Source organism: Schistocerca nitens, chromosome 3 (genome assembly GCF_023898315.1).
Source record: "Schistocerca nitens isolate TAMUIC-IGC-003100 chromosome 3, iqSchNite1.1, whole genome shotgun sequence".
Classification (NCBI taxonomy): domain Eukaryota; kingdom Metazoa; phylum Arthropoda; class Insecta; order Orthoptera; family Acrididae; genus Schistocerca; species Schistocerca nitens.
The window spans coordinates 363,426,076-363,446,837 of record NC_064616.1 but is presented as its reverse complement, the minus strand read 5'-3'; the positions used below and the strand labels follow the sequence as shown (position 1 = coordinate 363,446,837).

Below are 20,762 nucleotides of genomic sequence, written 5' to 3'. Positions count from 1 at the left end.
GACTAAAATGCAATCTGTGAGGATGAATTCACAATCAGTCTGGCATTGAGGATCTCATTATTAGTCTTTCTAGTTGGAAGGTGTAGGGAAGAAAGAAAATTTGAATGTATGGTCTTTCAGTTTTAAGTTGTTAAGATCACATGCTCTTTTTCATTAACTGAACGTGAGCAGAGATTTCAATCATTACAGTAGTCCCTCTATGACTGACACATTTGAAAAACTATTTTTCATGAACCCAGGTTTATGTTTATTCATGCAGCCAGCACCAAACTTCACATTGCTGTCATGCAAAATTCAATTGTCTTACCTGAAGGAAGATGGTGCCACTGCAGTATGTCTTGTCCCTTATTATGAAGACACTCTTTTCACAACCCATGACTGCCTTCATCTCAATGTGCCGAAACATCATGTCTTATTGCAAAATGACACTTCAATAATTTGTGCCTTTCAGTAACTTGTGACAATGTAGTCTATTTATCTGATGAGCTGAAACTGCTCTGCTGCTCAAGTTACATGACAATTCCTCTGCCAAACAACAGTCCCCATAGATTCAAAAAATGATCCCAGCATTCAATTTAATTATCAGCAAGGTACTGCTTTCAATTTACTGGTATTAACATTAGATATTTACACATACATTTAACAACACAAAATTTTTTGTCAATTAAACCACAATATAACCAGAAAATCAATGACAAAATCTGAAGATAACAAAAATAGGTTCCAATTGCTTACACATAACAACATTAAAAGAAGCTATAACTGCCAAAAATTAAGGTGCCATCTCAGAAACCTTAAAAATGTATGAGCAACATTTATTTTTATTGTAAAGAAAGTACATCTTGTTACCATACATCCAGGACAAGTCGCATCACCTCATAGATAACAAACATGGCACAACTTCTGCTATGAAAAACAGCTGTTCCCAAGCTCACATCATCAGGTAGTGTCAAAATTTGAAGCTAAATCTGTCGATGGGTTAATTGTAAAGGCCTACAAGAATGCTGATAAGTCTTTCAACTTTGCTAAAAACTGTCTTTATCAGGCAAGACGTCATCTCTTAAATTACTGTACAACATACAAGGTATTTATTCCCCAAATCAGGCAGTAAATTTAACATTTACCAGCTCAAAAAATAATACCACAATTTTTAATTGCACACCTATTACCCACAGTGTGCTCGCTTAGAATTAGTGGTTAAGTGTTGTAAGTTTCAAAATGTGTCCACAGTAAGTTGCCTCCACACACTTATTCAGTCAAAAATCGCAAACTTACTGGAAACCTTTTATGGTGTTTGCATAAGCAAAGGATTTAGCATTCTGTTGAGCAATGATACATCACCTAATTTTCTGTGTGGTTCAACTTATCTGGCACTGACATTCCCAATGTTGAAGCAAGACTTTGGGGAAATATTCTCCTTGAAAATGCAAGTTTTCAAATACTAAATTAAATTAATATTAAAGGAGGTTTAGAAGAAGGTGGAGAACTGAAGTTATTTCGAATGCTTGTCAATGAGAAAACCCCAAGTCAACATGACTCACATTGTGAATTTCTGAATACCAATCATCCATTAAGTGTTCTGATGGACAAAACTTCTATGCATAAAATTGTTACCCGAGATCTGCAGATGAGGAAAGCTTATTCCAAGCCAGTATAAGGAAAATCATGGCTTTCTGTCTCATGAAATTCTGAAGTACATGCAAAGTTACATGGATTTTTTGGGCAGTGTGATTCGGGGAATGGGACCCAAATTTTTCAAGAAGTTCCAGAGACAAATCATTCAAGTTAAAGCTCATGTACTTTGGCTTCTCCATGTAGCAAAAAGGTGTGCATGAGAAAGTTGGAAAAAAAAAAAATGTCATACTCAATGTGTTCTTTGTCAGCAAAAGAGTGGTCCACCTGAAGTTTTTACTTGAGGGCACCTCTTAATGGTGCTTTCAAGGTGTAAATATTCAAAAAATTGAAGCAATTAGTCACTCATCAGTAAAGATGACAGCACATCCAGCCACACGCCTGCTACTCCATGAGCATTTTACCAAATACAATACTGCAATGAAGCCACAACCCCTGTAACCCGCTGACCTGTCTTCTGTCAGATTCTCTTTGTTCCCATAAATCAATGAATACTGAAAGGATATCAGTTTGGAACTTGACAGTAATATTAAGAATGTTTAAACAAGGGTTCTGGACACTGTTCCAGAACAGATCCTCCCCTTTACCCCACTCCAGGAATCATACCAAGTTTACAACTAACACCAGCTAAAGTGAGATGATTATCAACGGTACACACCCATTCATCCTCTCAAAATTCAGCAAAATTATTTTTTAGGCAGACCTTGTATAGCAATGGTTATGCACTTACCTTTGTTAAGCATATCAGAAAATAGTTTCAAAATTACTCATTAAAATGCACTAAAGTACAGCAAAAGCAGCAAGCAAAGGATAAGCTCAAACTTCTTACAAACAGCATCTGTCCCAATGACACATAACTGAGCAATTACGCCTTGTAAGTCATTTACACACGGTACACAGTTTAGTCTTCTAGCTTTGGCAATAATGTCTTAAATACTTCAATGAATACCCAGTGTACTAAGACATGCCTTAAACTAGTCTAAATTGTTAGATTTGCAAAGTATCACACAATTCTCAAGATTATCACACAGACGTAACACGTACATTTCTGAAACATTAATTTTAGAAAAAAATATGGTATAAAATATTTATGACAGTGTATATGCCTCTGCTAAACACTTGTATGAAAATGTTCAGGGTGTCTCCACTGTGATTTAAAATCTCTAATTGTTTGGCATAACACTTTCCCAATAATGCAAGCAACCCAAATTCCAAAACATTAAGCATCTGTTCTTTGCATGCAATGTATTTCATCTTTGATTCTATAGTGAAAAACAAAATCTGGTATTTACTCATCCTCATATTTAACAAGAATAACTAATACAACTGTCAACAATTCCATAGTGTCTAAGTACTTGCACAGCACCTTACTAAGTAACCAGACTGTTGCAACACGTCACTCTTCAAAACAGTGCACACACTCAAAAAGTTTATTGTGGGATATAGTTGTTCTCTCCTTCAACCATTTCAATATGCACTCAACTGAATGACTAACTCAAGAGTGAGGTGTCTTGTACAATCAAAACGGTCATACTTTTTTACTTCAACAATATTCACAGGCGAACAGAAAACTGAAAATTGAACTATTCATAAATCAGACAACATAGCATTTAAAAAAATACCGTCTATGATTTGAAGTTACATATATACATTTAGTAACATGAAATTTTGTGAAGTAACTCATTTTCAATCTTCTAGTGAAATTCTGCTTCATAATATACAAATTTCATCAGAGGCAGTGGAATTTCTAGTTGGTGGCAACAATGAAAACCAACTGACTAACCATGTCACCACTTTTATCAACTGTAGTTTGTTTCCACTACCATAACCAATTTGAATGATCAATCAGAAGTGGCATTACCTCATGCAACTGGTTTAATCCAAGTGGCTTTCACTAGGTGCCGGATAAAGCGAAGCAGAATACAATACCCAATGAAGGTAGCAGACAATGGCAGCATTTAGCATGAGTGGTGGTTGTGTTGATCAGTTTGATGTTTTGATAGCTGCTGCTTAAAAGAGCACATGAGTTTAAACTGTCAATCAGGAATGGCAGCAGCATTACAGATGCAACGAAACTTGTCATAATAGAACATTTCTGATATACGGAAAGTCAGTTACTTTCCAAAATCTCACAATTGTGAAGTATATGGCTGGCTACCCAAGACATTTTCACTTTATTATATAGTGAGAAAAATCAATTACATTTACAATTCTCACTAATTTGATCAGAAAATATAACATTATGAGGTAATTCCCTGTTGAACATTTTCTTCCTTTGTTCTGTACAAGGAAAGTATATCTTAGATGTTCATTGCTCTGTTCACTGGGGGATAGTTTGATTGACACTTCCTTAACAAACCTATTTCACACTCATAGAGATTTGAGTCAATTTTAAGAAATTTCCTGAAACAGTGACAGGAAACACAAGAACAGCTTACAGTGTCTCCTTGGTTGACCTTAATAGTATAAAGTCTTCAAGTACAAAATGCATAAAATTATTTACAAAAACATGATCCAGGTTACTGAATTTCTTGTGCTCAACTGAAATTCAAACTGAGTCTCATTAGTGACCAGGGCCAATACTTATTCCAACCCTATTTTCATATATTAAAAACTACTGGACTCCACTGCTCAAATCCCATTTTGTTTAACTGATCTCTGATTTAAAAATGAACAGTAACTTGACAGTCGTGCAAAAATGTTAAAGATCAAAATTAGGGAACTGACTTGACTGTGAAAACTTATCACACAATGTGAAATTTTGCCACTTTGTGAGAGGTGGCTTACCAACTTTGTTGCATGTATTAGGTATGCGGCTTTTTCTGAAGACAACTCTATACAGCCAAACAATTATAACCACAATCATCATCATCGCTGACTAACATCCTTAAATATGGTGATAACCTTAATTCATATATTGCACAGCTTTACCACAACTAGGACTGAACATGGACTTCATACAACAGAATGAAGGAAGACCTGTTTGTATTCCAAGCAATCTCATTTATGTACTTTAAAATGTTTCAATCCTTGAGAGATGAGTCATTCATGTATGTTTCTCATTAAATCAGAGACTCAAGTATGATTGGGGTTCCTAATCAACTACCCCCTAATAACAACAAGTTTAAGAAGATGCACTGCCAGAAACTAAACACAAACATTTATTTCTCTGGGGAAAACTTGAAACCAGTTGTTTCTAATCAGTCTTCTAATCAACCTCCTTCAATACAATTTGCAGCTGAAGAGCAACACAAAGAAGCTGCAGCAGCAACGGAAAAGTTAAGTTATCCATGAATAAACAATAAACAAAACTGGATAAGAGTGCTCACTATGGAATTTAGGTGCAATTTCTACGACAAAACAATAGCAACACTTCATATATTATGAGGGATAACAATAGCTTTGGAGTACTGATCAAAAAATACATTACCATCTCAATTCAGAAATGTATCCAAAAGGAAATATTACAATGAAATAGAAAAATAACCAGAAGGGCCCCTTCTTCAATGGTGTATTTTAGATAGTGTATGTCGATATAGACATGCTTGCCAGTTCACCTACATGGAAAGCCCAGTGACAAAAATTGTCCTTTTCTAGTAATGCTGGTATTCTCCAGCTTGTTGTTTTCATACTTACTTTTCTTGGCTTGGCTTGGCTTATTTTCACTGAGCTCTTTAGCTCCTGCTGCAGATATGTTAATTGCTTGGGGAAGGCTGTGATACCCAGTATGTCAGGTTTTGTGATGTAAACAATAAGATGATAAGCACCACCATTCTGGCCACAAATGGGCCAATCAGGCCTGACCAACTGCCTTTTCATCCTCAGCCAATGGAGTCGCTGAGAAGCAGTACAGAGGGCAGGGGACAGCATGCTGTACTCCTAGCCACTGATGGGTTATCTGGCCTGGTGCCACTACTAATTGGTCAATTATCTCCTCAACTGCCACTGTGAGGCTGAATGTACACTGTGTGACCAAAAGTATCCGGACACCCCCAAAAACATACGTTCTTCATATTAAGTGCATTGTGCTGCCACCTACTGCCAGGTACTTCATATCAACGACCTCAGTAGTCATTACACATCGTGAGAGAGCAGAATGGGGCACTCCACAGAACTCACGGACTTCAAATATGATCAGGTGATTGGGTGTCACTTGTTTCATATGTCTGTACACGAGATTTCCACACTCCTAAACATCCCTAGGTCCACTGTTTCCGATGAGATAGTGAAGTGGAAACGTGAAGGGACACGTACAGCACAAAAGTGTACAGGACAACTTAGTCTGTTGACTGACAGAGACCGCGGACAGTTGAAGGGATCGTAGTGTGTAATAGGCAGACATCTATCCGGACCATAACACAGGAATTCCAAACTGCATCAGGATCCACTGCAAGTACTATGACAGTTAGGGGGGAGGTGAGAAAACATGGATTTCATGGTTGAGCGGCTGCTCATAAGCCACACATCACGCTGGTAAATGCCAAACAACACCTCGCTTGGTGTAAGGAGAGTAAACATTGGGCAATTGAACACTGGAAAACTGTTGTGTGGAGTGACTATTCACGGTACACAATTTGGCGATCCGATGGCAGGGTGCGGGTATGGCGAATGCCCAGTGAATGTCATCTGCCAGCATGTGTAGTGCCAACAGTAAAATTCAGAGGCGGTGGTGTTATGGTGTGGTTGCATTTTTCATGGAGGAGGCTTGCAACCCTTGTTGTTTTGCGTGGCAGTATCAGAGCACAGGCCTACACTGATGTTTTAAGCACCTTCTTGCTTCCCACTGTTGAAGAGCAATTTGGGGATGGGGATTGCAATTTTTAACACGATCGAGCTTCTGCTCATAATGCACGGCCTGTGGCGGAGTGGTCACATGACAATAACATCCCTGTAATGGACTGGTCTACACAAAGTCCAGACCTAAATCCTATAGAACACCTTTGGGATGTTTTGGAATGCCAGGCCTCACCGACTGACATTGGTACCTCTCCTCAGTGCAGCACTCCGTGAATAATGGGCTGCCATTCCCCCAAAAACCTTCCAGCACCTGACTGAATGTATGCCTGCAAGACTGGAAACTGTCATCAAGGCTAACGGTGGGCCAACACAATATTGAATTCCACCATTACCGATGGAGGGCGCCACGAACTTTCAAGTTCCTTCTTATGACAAATGGTAACATCAACATGCAGAGGTATGTGCTGACTTTACATCTATACACCCACATATTCTGAGGCTTAGATTGCTGGTTCTGAAGTTTGAGTGGAAAGCAGTGTGGAGAAGGTATCCCCTTTTTGTCTAGTATTAAAATATGAGGATAGCCCATTAGGACTACGCAAAGTACTTACAAGGGAACCTCCCCATCGCACCCCCCTCAGATTTAGTTATAAGTCGGCACAGTGGATAGGCCTTGAAAAACTGAACACAGATCAGTCGAGAAAACAGGAAGAAGTTGTGTGGAACTATGAAAAAAATAAGCAAAATATACAAACTGAGTAGTAAATGCATAAGATAGGCAACATCAAGGATAGTGTGAGCTCAGGAGCGCCGTGGTCTCGTGGTTGGCGTGAGCAGCTGCGGAACGAGAGGTCCTTGGTTCGAGCCTCCCCTCGAGTGAAAAGTTTACTTTTTTTATTTTCGCAAAGTTGTGATCTGTCCGTTCGTTCATTGACGTCTCTGTTCACTGTAATAAGTTTAGTGTCTGTGTTTTGCGACCGCACCGCAAAACCGTGCGATTGGTAGACGAAAGGACGTGCCACTCGAATGGGAACCGAAAACATTTGATCGCAAGGTCATAGGTCAACCGATTCCTCCACAGGAAAACACATTTGATATATTCTATACGACACTAGTGACGGCATGTGCGTCACATGACAGGAAAATTTTGTCGACCCACCTAATTTGTACACTTGGCGAATGGGTAAAAAGATTCTTCTACCTTTCGATGTTTGTTTAGGTGTAGCGTCCCCATACTAGGGCGCAGTTACCTCGCATCGGACGGTCGGACGGACAGATAAAAAGTCAACAAATGTGCAAACTACATCTTTGCCACTTATTCTCTGATGTCTTAAGATTAGTTTTAAGTTCAGAATTTGCTCTGGACATGAATGGCCTGGTCTGAATCCTGCCTGATATTCTCCAATTTTTGGTTCTAGTTGTTGTCGTACTCTATCGAGAAGGCACTGGGATAGAATTTTGTAAGCTACTGATATAAATGAGATTTCCCTATAATTGTTTACATATGATCTCTCCCCTTTCTTGTGTAGAGGATGAATTAATGCATTTTTCCAGTCGTCTGGAATTCGTACTGTTTGCCAAATGTCTTATTATTACGGTCATTTCTTTTATAGTATTTGGGCCTGCTGATTTGAAGATTTCCGCTATGATTCCATCTTCACCTGCAGCTTTATTGTTTTTAAGACGTTTGAACTGTTTGGTGATTTCCTCTACATCCAGTGATAATGAGTTTGGGTTGTGGATTCAGGTTCCTGAGGTGGAATTCTTTGTGTTGGTTCTGGGCAGTTCAACAGTTTTTCAAAATATCTTGCAAGTTCTTCACAATTGTCTTGATTGTTCAGTGCAAATTGCCTATTTCCTTTCTTGAAGCAAAGATTCTGCGGCTGATATCCTGTGAGTTTTGTTTTGAAATTCTTGTAGAAATTTCGCGTGTTGTTTCTTTCAAAGTCTTTCTCGATTTCACGTAGCTGGTCCTTTTCGAATTTCCTTTTGGTCTTTCTAATTAATTGGGCTGTCTCTTTCCTCATTGCCAAGAATGTTTTGTAATTCTTCTCAGTATTTCTGCTGTTCCAATTACGGTATGCTTTCTGTTGAGATTGGATTGCTTGTTCACATTCTTCGTTCCACCAAGGGTGCTTTTTCTTTTTCTTTTTTGCAGAGGTATCAGTTTTTGTGTGGTTTTGATTAGTTTGCTTCTGAGTTGCTTCCAATTGTTGGACGGATTTTTTTAATTCTTCTGTGAAAGATGACTGGATCTGGCTAGTGTCAAATTTTGGGATTAGTGCCTTCCTTTTTGTGAACCTCTGAAGTTTTAACTGTAGTTTGATTCTCACTAGGTAATGGTCTGAGTCTACATTTGCACCCTTTCTTACTTGGATACTCATGATTTCTCTGTGGTTTAGATAGGAAATTGCTACATAGTCAATTTGGAATTCATCAATGAGTGAGTTGGGATTATTATTATTATTATTATTATTATTACTGCCTTGGAGCCAGCCAAATATCAAGTTTTCTTTATGGAATCCAACATATTTGGCTGCTATGCCCTGTAAAGGGTATGTCATGTAACATTCTCTCCATATTAAGAGTATCTTGGTCTTCCTGGAGACACTGGGTGCCAGTATTATGTTTATATGCTTTTTCATACACCTGCCTATGCTCATTCCTATTGTGGTGCTGTGCCTACATCTCTTCTGAGAACATTTAGCAGAGTACTCCTCCTGTAATTAGAGCAGCACGTTTTCCACCTCTTCTTGAGCATGGGCTGGATAACTCCAAGGTCCATGTATTTGTGATTTTATCCCCTTGACTACAAATTAAATCCATAAGACAGTGTACACTTTCATAGAGTGTAATTCCTCCCTTCTTCAGGAGCTCAGCTGTAATCCCATCACTTCAATATACTTTGTAGTTTTTCATAAATCGGCTGGTTCTTTGTGATTCATGAAGTGTAGATTTATCAAACTGTATTTTCACTGTGTCATGTAGCAGCTTAGTGTCTGATTTACTTGCAGCTGCCAACCATGCTACATTCACACCATTATTGCTTCTCTCTTCATGCAACGTGCATTTACCGAATATGCTACATAAAGCATCTTCTTTTCCAAGTTTTGGGTTATAATCAGCCAGAAATAACATGGAGTCATACCTGGGTGTTCATTCACAGTTTTCAGCTGATCATCTGATACTTTAGTACAGGCACATACACAACATTATGAAACTTTCCTTTGGCTCAAAGTGTACAGGCTAACTGCTTTATATTCCTGGACAGACTTTTACATACTTTGCAACACAACAAATCCAACTCCACAGGTCTTTTCTCTGTAAACATCATCTTCCCAGAGTAGAGGAGTGAAATTTTTTATCACTGAATTTCTCCCCTTACCTTCCATCCAATCTTCAGATGAACAAAAACACCCATTCCACATTTCAAAACCACCTCAGCAATGTTGTACATTCCTTCAGTTTGCAGCGAAGTGCACACAGTCCATGTACCAATTTTTAGTTTTGATTAGGCTTGCTGTCACTTATGGATGTGAGGCATGGGCACAAAGAAATGCTGATGAACAACAGCTTAGACTAAATTAGAGTTGAATCCCGCAAGAAATCTACAGAACCACGCAGAAGAGCATCATGTGAAGAATTGGAACAAATATGAATTCAACCATCTAACACAAGAAATTGACACTATGAAGTTAATAAAAAAGCAGGATGGGACATAGCATAAGCATGGATGGCAGAAGAACAAAAAGGATGCAGGAAAGCAGGACCTGGAATAAAGCACAACTCCAACAGGATAAACAGATGATGAGGAGGGGAATATCAAATATTTATCAAGATAGAGGGTGGAGAATAATTGTCAGTGGCAGGGTAGAATGGAGCACAAGGTTATAACACCACACAAAGAAGATAATTTTTAATACTAGTTGTAATTTAACATGATAGGGCAAAAATATGTTAATAAAACACCAGTATATGCTTAAGTCATTAATATTCTACTTGTTACATAAATTGTACACCTATAGCTTTGGAATTTCATACTGTTTTTGAAAAGTTATACACAATTTGTAGCAGCAAGTATCAAGAACAAACATATCATTAATGAGTTTTCAATTCTGATGATGCAGGAAACCCAATGCTTGGTATAAAGCTAAGGCATAGTCACTGCTCTGCAGGAGGAAGGCAGAGTTAGTTCCTTTGGCACTGTACCTCTGCCAATCTGCAGTCTATGTACTGGAGCTTTTACTTGGCTACTGACTGAGCTTTTTAAATTTGTTTATGATAACTTTGGTTTAAATTAGTGACTGTTAGTGTGATGGCAAGTAGTATAGTACTTTTCCTCACCCTTGACAAATGCAATGGAAATGGACTTGTGACTAACAGTAGTGAAACTAGTCTCGGCAGTCACTCTCATAACGAACCTGTTTGTAGTAAATCATGCAGTATTTTAAATTGGTGACAAAGACTCAAAGCCATGTGTGTAAGCCAAGACATCACAGATGGTGAATTCTTGAAGCTGTGACAAAATCATGTACGTACAACAACAGCAACAGCAGCAGCAGCAGTAGTGCAAAAGCCAAAGCCCCTAGTAGACCCTAGTAGCTTGTCATTTTCTGATATTTGCAGTTAGCTGTTATGAACATGATGGTGCCAAACTTAGGAAGTGGCTGCTCACCCTTAATTCAATCAGTGTCATAAGAAATGCAGATAAGCTGCAATCCCCCAAAATCATTCAAGAATAGTAATAACTTCTGGAAAAAGTATTATATTTTGGAAAATCCATACTTAACGTGGTTCAACACTTATCCACTTAATCAGCTGTGCAAAAAGGTGTGTGCGTTACAGTGGTCTGTTTAATGTCAAGATTTCATGTAGTTAAATGTTTAGGTTCCACACAGCCACTGAACCCAGTACATTATCCACTGATGCATTGTAATATGGTATAGGGCAATATTCTCGCACAAAAATGCAGATGAAACTGAGGGGCCATTTGTGTCTGTCTCCAAAAAATTATTAGTGGCAGTCAAACTCCTCACAAATGGAAATAGAGGAACTGGCTATTTGACATGGTGTCAAATTCCATCATATCACCAACCACAAGAATTACATTACACTGTTCAGCCCTTAATCAAAGCACCCAGGGAAAATGGTATCGTGATTACAACAGTGGCCCTTTTCTTTGGCAATTACCATAGGCTACTTTCCTATGTTAAAATATGGTACAGATTGTTGTTATTCTGAATTATTGTAACACTCAAATAGTATTTTCAATCAATATTCTCACAAAATAAATTATTTTTATGTAATTAAAGCTTAAAAATCATTATTTTCAAGATTTGGCCAAGTGACTGAAAACACTCTGTTACTGTCTGAAGCTCTGGTGACATCACAGGCTAGGATTAAGATGAAGCTGTGTGTTATAAGAGTGTTAGTCAAAGTTACAAGTGTTTTCTGTGCTTTTTCAAAAACAGTTATTTAGAGATGACAAAGACCTTTACAACTTTTAAGTAACAATGGAAACAAATTTGGTGAAGGCTGATAGTGGAAACTTTGCAAAAACTGATGCCTTTATGGTCTCTTTGTTCTTCAAAAGCAACCAAGATTTTTGTTGCGGAAATAAGAAAAATGAATTGCATAGCGCCAGGGACAGAATTAATGTGACACAGTAATAAGTTGCTGAATTGTCTAAGGGAATCATCTGGAACTGGGTTATTTGCTTGGACCATGATGAAACGGTTTCCCAGGGTTACTAGCGAAAGCCTGTACAATAAAACACAGCGGAAACTTTTTCATTCAGAAGATAATTCTGATTGTTGCTGTCGTCGTAGCCAGAATTACTGCTGTTTTCCAGGAACCTCTTTCCTCAATTTTCAAATTATCAGACAGTGTAACAACACTTGTGTGAAACTGCAGATCATCATCGTGTATCTTCAGCAGCTTTACACAGTGTATTTTTTCTGTTCCTCCATGTCATTAATTTCAGCAACTGGAAAATTATGTCTATAAAATATGCAGTTGTTGCAGCAGGACCTTAAGATATCTGTCGTTTTAGTGCATACTTAACTGCTGCTGAAATACTATGATTTAAAAGCAGGACCAACTCTCCTTATATCATAATGCCCTGGTCTTATTACATTTCCTCATAGCAATCTATAATTTTTTCTTTGTCAAATTATTTCTTTCAAAAATTTGTCTGGAAAGAATAATGTGGTCAAAAATTGTTGAATGGTTTCTAAGATTCTTCAGAATAACAGGTAAATCAGGCACAAAATACCTTTCCTTGACATCATTGATGTACCTTCACACATGACGCACGCGATTTCAGGGATTGAGCGTCCGGGATCATTCACAGGCCCACCTATAGAGCCCACCTGGGTCGGGCCAGTGGTGCGCTCTGGTGAGCTGCCAATGAAATAGTATTATTTAAGCTATCTCAAACAAGTGCTCTGCCTATTTTTAACCCTGTATATCTGTTGTCCAGTCAATGTATTCAGTGCTATGCACAAACTGTATCTTGCATGTTGCTTTATAAAGTACTATGTTCCATAAATCATGTTTGTTCTTGCTATAGAAAACTTAGAGATGTGAGAGTTACATTTTCTCTGCATGTTAGTGCCCGTACTAAGTCACCTGACGAACTTCCCAATGGAAGAAATACTCCAACGTATCAGTGTCCAGCAGCAAACTTTCACAGAACACCACCCGACTCTCGCCACCACTCTCAGTCAGGTGCCCTCTGTGTGATTGCGGTAGGTTACTCTCCCGTCAGTGCAACCATCACCCTTTCTGGCATATGATGAATCTGCTGAAGATTGAGACACTTACAAGACATTGTTATGCTGACATTTTCAGGTTTTTCACATGGGCGATGCAAAACTTTGTAGGGCTTTCTTTATTTCCTAGCTTTCGCCATGCATTTATCAGTTGTTGTACCAACTTGAACCTTTGCAAGAACTGGTCAGCTTATCATCTGATGAAATGTGCAAGTTTCTCTCAGACTGTTATTGTGACAAAACACATCACTGCAATGCATGTCAAATTCTATCATTGTCGGAAATGCCCAAACCAATTTTACAAAGCCAGGGTTGCAGAATTACATGGGTTGAGATGTCATTACAAATTTGTCACTAGCACCCATCACGAATCCTACGCCACTCACATGGTGTGTGATATTATTATTCGACTGGCCCTGGATAGGGAAGTCCATGAAAAAGCACTTCAGTGTGAGAATCCAATGCTTATGGATGTGCTCAATATAGCACAGTTCTTTGAAGTGTCACAGGCCATAGGCAATCAGATTGCTGCGTGGGGGGAGGTATCGGAAGTTCCTAAACAAACCCCTATTAGGCATGCTGCAAGTGTTCAGAATGACGGGTAAGCCATTTGATAAGTACAACATTCGACTCCGTGTTGCATGTGGCAGCGTTGGTTACAGCCACAGCAGTAACAGGCCGCATCACAACAGTAGCTGCATGTCCCCCTTCTGCCTTTACACGAGCATGCTGCATGCCCTAAGCATTGGGCTGTTTGCAGTAAGTGTTGAAAGAAAGCGAGGCACATACAATAGTACCAATGGACATAAACTGTAACTCTATAGTGACTACTGTGACTCTACAATGACTGTCTCTCCAAAGAAATTGTTTATTGACTTGTGCGTGGCCAATAAATTGCTAAAAATACAAGTGGACACAGGAACTGCAGTGACTTGGGCTGCCCCCTACTCACACAGGTTTCACAGAAGTTGGTTTGCTACAATAAACAGCAGATTCTGATCCTAAATCAGTTCTCTGCACCTGTCTCTTACAAATCTGTTGTTCGCCCTTTCACCTTCCTGTTGTGGATCATTCCCATATTGCAGACCTGTTCGGGTTAGATGTGTGTAACTATTTCAGTTTCTCCATCACGTATGAGGTAAATTTAGTGTCTGATCAAGTTCTTTAGCAGCAACTACAGTCCCCCTGCTCTGAGTTTTCATCTCTGTTTTCCCCTGGGCTTGGTTGTGCTACCGGTTTTCAAGCCCACATCACCACGAAAAAGTACGACCGCCCTTGGTTTTTTCTGGGCGCAGCAGGTGCCTGTCACATTGCGCGATGCTGTCAAGGCCGAATTAGACTGATGTCACTTCCTTACACCATAACGTACTGTGGCTTCTACATGTCGGTCATTGGCGGGCCTCTCGCACCAAAACTTTGACGCACCAGCATGTGTATTGGCCAGACATAGATGACGACATTACATGGCTTATTGCCACTTGAACTCACTCACTGCGTTCAGGAACAGGTGGCCCCATGGGCATCGTTTTCCCCCCTGGCTGATGTCGCAGCACTCATGGGACCATCTAAATGTCGATTTTGCTGGGCCCTTCCTAAATCAGTATTGGCTCATTGGATGCCTATTCCAAGTTTCTCCACATGGCACGTTGTCTGTCCACATCTGCAACAACCACTATTTTGGCCATGTCAAAGATTTTTGCAGTTGAGGTACCTCCATATACTGTGGTTTCCAATAACAACCCCAGTATCTTTCTTGAGAATTTGCATCTTTTTCCAGGCTAGTGGAGATCGCCATCTCACAGTTGATCCATCTCATCCTCAATATAATGGTGATGCCAAACACATGATTCAGACATTTAATATCACCAGCTCAGCATTAGTTCCAGCTGGGTGCACATGTCGGAGCATCGTGGCTGGTTCCGTGTGGCAGTCATCTCTGACACTTCCTGCTCCCGCCGATACCTGTGGCGCCGACCACTGGCCTCGATGAGGAGTGTCATGGAGATGCTGTCCTTGGTCCTGCCCTGCAGCCTCCCACGAGAGTGGTCATAGTGTGCCAAACTGCCCCTCATCACTTCCACCCCTACTCGCCAGTGCCGACACGCCACATGCTGTGCAGCCACCATCGTAAGGTAATGAAATGGACGCCAGCATTGTCACTGGAGTTTTTCTTGACTCGTAATCTCAGTGCCTTGTGAGAGCAGTTCTTTTTTTCTGTACCAATGCTTTTTTTTACGTACCCTGCATTTTTTATGAGCCTAGTCATATGTACGTGGCTTTCCCACCTTCTAGACTGGAAGAGTGATGTACCTTCACTAGTGACATGCACAATTTCAGAGGGCGTGCATACATACAGTTCACAGGTCCACTTATGGGGGCCAAATTCAACGGCCTTGTGGCGCATTCTAGTAAACCGTCAAGGAAACGGTATTATTTAAGCAATCGCAAATGAGTGCTCAGCCTATTCTTTACCTGTATTACTGTCATCCAGTCAATGCGTTCAGTGCTATGCACAACCTGTATCTTCCATGTTGCTCTATAAGTACTATGTTCCATAAATCGTGTTTGTTATTGCTACAAAAATCATCCTTGAAATTCATCTAAAATTGATATGGTGCAATATGAAGCTAACAAAGGAAAATAGATATTGAAATGTAATGTGACACAGAATTTAAAGTCAAGTTACCTCCCATTAGGAATGTGGACGCACTCAACGACTGTGATATGACTTTCAAAATGATAGAGCACAGAAATCAGTTATCCTTTATTAATCAAATCTAGATTTTGGTTAGTGCATAGCCATTACCAATACACTATTTGATAGTATCAATGCATGTCCTAGTATGTCAGTCCCCTGTTGTTCAGGCTTCTGTAACAGTTTGTTCAAGACTATTGTATAATGAAGGTAGGCTTTGCAGTGAACACATCGGCTGGCTGTATGGCACCCTCTACATGAACTACGCACTGTGAAAAATGTGCAGTTTTGGGAATTATTTGAGAATCGCTTGCTAGGAAGCAGTGAGGGGTTTGACCCAGGAGGTACAAACTAACTCCTGCCGTCTTGCCAATAAGTAGCAGCCATTAACCTAACACTGTATGAGTACAATGGCTATAACACTGAACCTACGTAACTTTTTCTGTGGTACATTTGTTTAGATGCATGTACAGTGTTAATAACAGCAATTCATTATATTGGTTTTATTGTAGTTATAATTAAAGTCTGTTTGAAATGGCACAGAGATTAGTACTCTCTACATCTGTAATGGAATGGCAAGCCACACCAACTATCCATCTTACTGACATTTGTCGCCATCTATGAACTATTCAGTAAATACGAGGAACTACATACCTCATCATAAACAACAGGGGACTGACATGCATTGATACTATGAAATCGTGCATCAATAATGGCTATGCACTAAGCAAAATCTAGATTTGATTAATAAAACCTGAAATGAAAGGACAGCCGATTGCTGTGGTCCATACTTTATTTGCAATAAAGTTCTGCAAGAACTTTGAAGTGCACTTAAGAAGTCAATAGTATTAAACAAAGAGAACAAGAAGGAAAAAGAACCAAAAGGAAAAACTCTCTCTGAATGAGGACCGATCTTGAGAACATTGGCGCAGCAGAAGTCCAGCGTGCCACTGATCAGGCTACAAGCAACCAAGTGTTCATATGGAGTATTTACTTACATCAAAACTATCCTCTCTCTCTCTCTCTCTCTCTCTCTCTCTCTCTCTCACACACACACACACACACACACACACACACACACACACACACACACACACACACACACATTTAGTGACCACTATGTCATTTGGATCTCTACGAACGAGTTGCTACCAAATTTTATGCATCTTCCCATTCTTTGGAACACTAAAAAAGAATTTTCAGGGTTTTTTATAGATATATTTGGACAATGTGGAACTAAGTACCATTTGTAACTCACTTTCCAAAATGTAAATTCCAAAACAAGAAATCACTGTGAATGAGCTTTATGAAAGCAAGAACAGCATCCTAACCAGTGACATCACAGGCATCATATGACTCAAATTGAGCATTTTAATGGGCTTTCGAATTATTAGAATTTCATTTCCATTTTTTTTTAAATACTGTAATCCATGAGAAAAGAAAGCATGTTATGAGTATAAAATGATATAATTAACCATTTAGGGCAATTTCCTGCATGCTATCGTGTACGCACTGTTGCCCACAGCCACAGGGTCGGACAAAGAATTCGATACCCAAAAGGCAATGTGAGTTCAACACTAAGATAACATGTGACTACTGCTGGACTAATTCATCATGCAAAGTAGCTTGAACCCACATGTTGCTTCACAGGGTGGTAGTTTCAGTTCAACATGCACAGTTAGAGAATTTACTGAAAGGGGCAGATGTGACCAACCAGAACTACTACTATCTCCATCACAATCTTCAGGAATGGTGTTTTCATGCTGGCAATAGAAGTAGCTTATCAGATCATAATACCACCCACACTCTGGACATAAATTCTCAAGTTTTTATACCAGCTGAAGTGGGGTATGGCCTGCATGAAGGAAGCGTTTTGCTACATATACTGGTTAGAGGGGGGGGGGGGGGGGGGGGAGAGAGAGAGAGAGAGAGAGAGAGAGAGAGAGAGAGAGAGAGAGAGAGATATCAAAAGAAGTCTGCACCTTTGTTGCACGCACCCAAAATTAGGCAGTCCCACGTCACACCACAAGTTTTTCATTGTGGCCAAAACCAGAGCACTACTGGGCTCTGGTTCTCACAGATGATGCTGGACCATTCAGAGGTACAATGTGGCTGTTGGTGGTGGATGCTCTCCCTATATGGCTTTAACTTGGACAGATACCCAGGCAACAATCCAGACCCTAGCAAACACATTTGCCATAGAGGGGGCAATCTACTCCATAGTAGCACACAATGCCCCATAGTTTGTGTCACCTAAGTTAGAAAATTTTAGCTCAAGTTTCTGATCATTAAACCACTCTCTTAGTAAAGCATTTATGGTATTTTGTCAGTATAATAGCATGCAGCACCTGACCTCCCCTCCATTCCATCCTAAGCCTACATCCAATGCAAATGCTGAGCAGCAATTTAGGACATTCAAAACTCGTATGACAGAAACACTTCCTACATCATCAGATGACAGTAAAACAAGCACACTGCAAGTTACCTATCTGCGCCATCAATGATCCTGGCAAGGCACAGCTGTTGGACAGGCACAGGCACAGGCACTGTTTGCTTTTGGACCTACTGGGCTCTGCTAAGTGAGCACAGGGCCCATGGCCCTCAACACACCATCACACAGACTCCTATGTCTGGATTCCAACTGCCCAGGCTATTTATGGCCCTACATGCTAGTTAAAGGGGGAGGTAAAGTCAGTCCCTGTCCATCAGCAATGAAAATGCAGACATTTTGCCCCAATGGCTCAATACATCAAAAAGCACTACATCGAAATTATAACTGTGTTGAAGGGCTAAATGGATACAGTGCACACCACTGCTCTGTTATAAGGAGCCATTTGTTATGCGCCACAGGCAGTTTACCTACAACCATTTTGTTCTGGACTTCCAATTTCACTTGCCTACTGACTGGAGTGTTTACATTTGTTTATGACTGCTCTAGCTTCAGTTATTGGCTCCAAGTTGGATTTCATGTTATAGTACTCCTAATCACCCTTGAGAACACTGCATGAACTGGGCTTGTGACTGATCACAATGAAATTGTCCTAAGCAACCACTCTTGTAATAAACCTGTTACTGGTATATCTGTGGTATACAAACACGAGTGTTGTCCAAAAATGTTTGGGTAATTTCGATAAGTAGTAATAAAAAACTTTCAAAAATTCTAAATGTGTACTACAAAAACAGTAGTAAAATTTACTGTCATAGATGATCATCTGCATTTGGTAATTTCTTCTTCTTCTTCTCCTCTCTCTCTCTCTCTCTCTCTCTCTCTCTCTCTCTCTCTCTCTCTCTCTCTCTCTCTCTCCCCCCCCCTCGCACCCCCCATCTACCCTTTCCTCCAGACATGCAGTTTGAAGGGGTTCTACATTTCCTGTAACTACAGAAGTTAACTGCTACAACAGTTTCCCATAATCAGTGTACTTTAAATGAAAATTCTACTCTGAATAACACTTACACAAAAATACATACAAATTCCACTTAACATACCTCTATTTCTTCCCCAGGTTCAACCCGTCCTGCAGGTAGGTACCACTGGCCATAACATGAACTCTTGGCTTCCTGCATCATCAGGATCTCTCCCTCTTCATTCATGAGCACTCCAATAACAATGTATGTTACTGTAGATTTCACTAGAGGTACATAGTCCGATGATACACATGGTGTTATTCCCTTGGCAGCTGTAAGAAATAACAAAATTCCTTCAGGAGGGAAAGGAGCAGGAAGAAAAAGTTCATGATTATTTATGACACACTAGAAGATAATCACAATACTAAAAAATAATACGACGACTCCCAAATAAAAAAAATGGCAGCTTTTGCATTAGATGTGGTTTTTTAGTCACATGAACAAATTTGTAGACAGCATCACTGAACAATGTGATATAGCAAAAGGACAGGAAATATGGTACTTGTCTCATGTTACAAATATTTTGCACAAAATGTACAACCATTTGCCACAGCCATGGTATAAATTAAGCAAAACAAAAACTTTGTGCTTCTGTAAAGCCAAAATTTTCAAAAAATACCTGCTTGTCTTTGAGTACATAGAGACACTGTTCCAATTTAACATAAGCAACTGCATAAAGATGAACAAAATAACTCAGTGATTAGAAAAATCCAATGACATGGCATGGCCCACAGAAATACTCATGAACAAAGATTACAGCTCAAGTCCCTGCAATTATCTTGAGATAATATTAAACCACTCTCTTATTAATGCAATCATGATATAGTCAACTGTATCTGAAAGACTGCCATCTAGCACTGCTTAGGACTTGGGGATCCCAGTTTGTGATGGCTTGATCTGAATTCCGCAGTGATTGGACTGTGAGGTACAGGACACAGAGGTCTTTACAGCCACTACTAAATTATGATGAGCATGTAAAACAAAAATATCACAAAAATTTTAAACCCTAATTCCAAAAAATGAAATACTTTCTGCAAAAATTCTAATGTGCACATACAACTGTTGACACTACGGAAACTGAACACTTAGGAGACTACTGGGCCTCTGAAACAGGCCATATGTGCTGTTATTGAAAGTGTTACTAGCACATAAGTAATTGATGAACCTTCTACAGTAATACATATCAAAAAAGGACCAAGCTTCACAATATTTATATTTATGTTTATGTTTACTTTAGTTCTTTGACAAATTACAAATTTTAAAATCATGGTGACAGAAAGTGTAACTATTCGCCCAAGGAAAAAGTATAAGGTGAATTATTACGCAATTTTTTCCTCCTAAGCTTCCAAAATTTTTTGTTCACTCAACAAATGTGACATATTTGTAGCCGAGTTACAGCAAACTGTGAAACACATCAAGTACATGCATGAAATGTCAATGTGATCATACAGGCACAGTCATTAATGACAGTAGCTGTTACGTTTGCTAATGTTTCTTTCAAAATAACTCTAGAATTTGAC

At 39.5% G+C, this 20,762-nt stretch overlaps 1 protein-coding gene across 1 annotated transcript in view; it reads right to left on the bottom strand.

Annotated features, from left to right (window-relative positions):
• LOC126248311 (8-oxo-dGDP phosphatase NUDT18) overlaps positions 1–20,762 on the bottom strand; it is a 157,896-nt gene that overhangs the window by 105,971 nt on the left and 31,163 nt on the right. Inside the window, exon 2 of the mRNA XM_049949185.1 lies at positions 19,324–19,514. Within this exon, the coding sequence (XP_049805142.1) occupies positions 19,324–19,514 (191 nt within the window). The remainder of the gene's footprint in view (positions 1–19,323; positions 19,515–20,762) is intronic.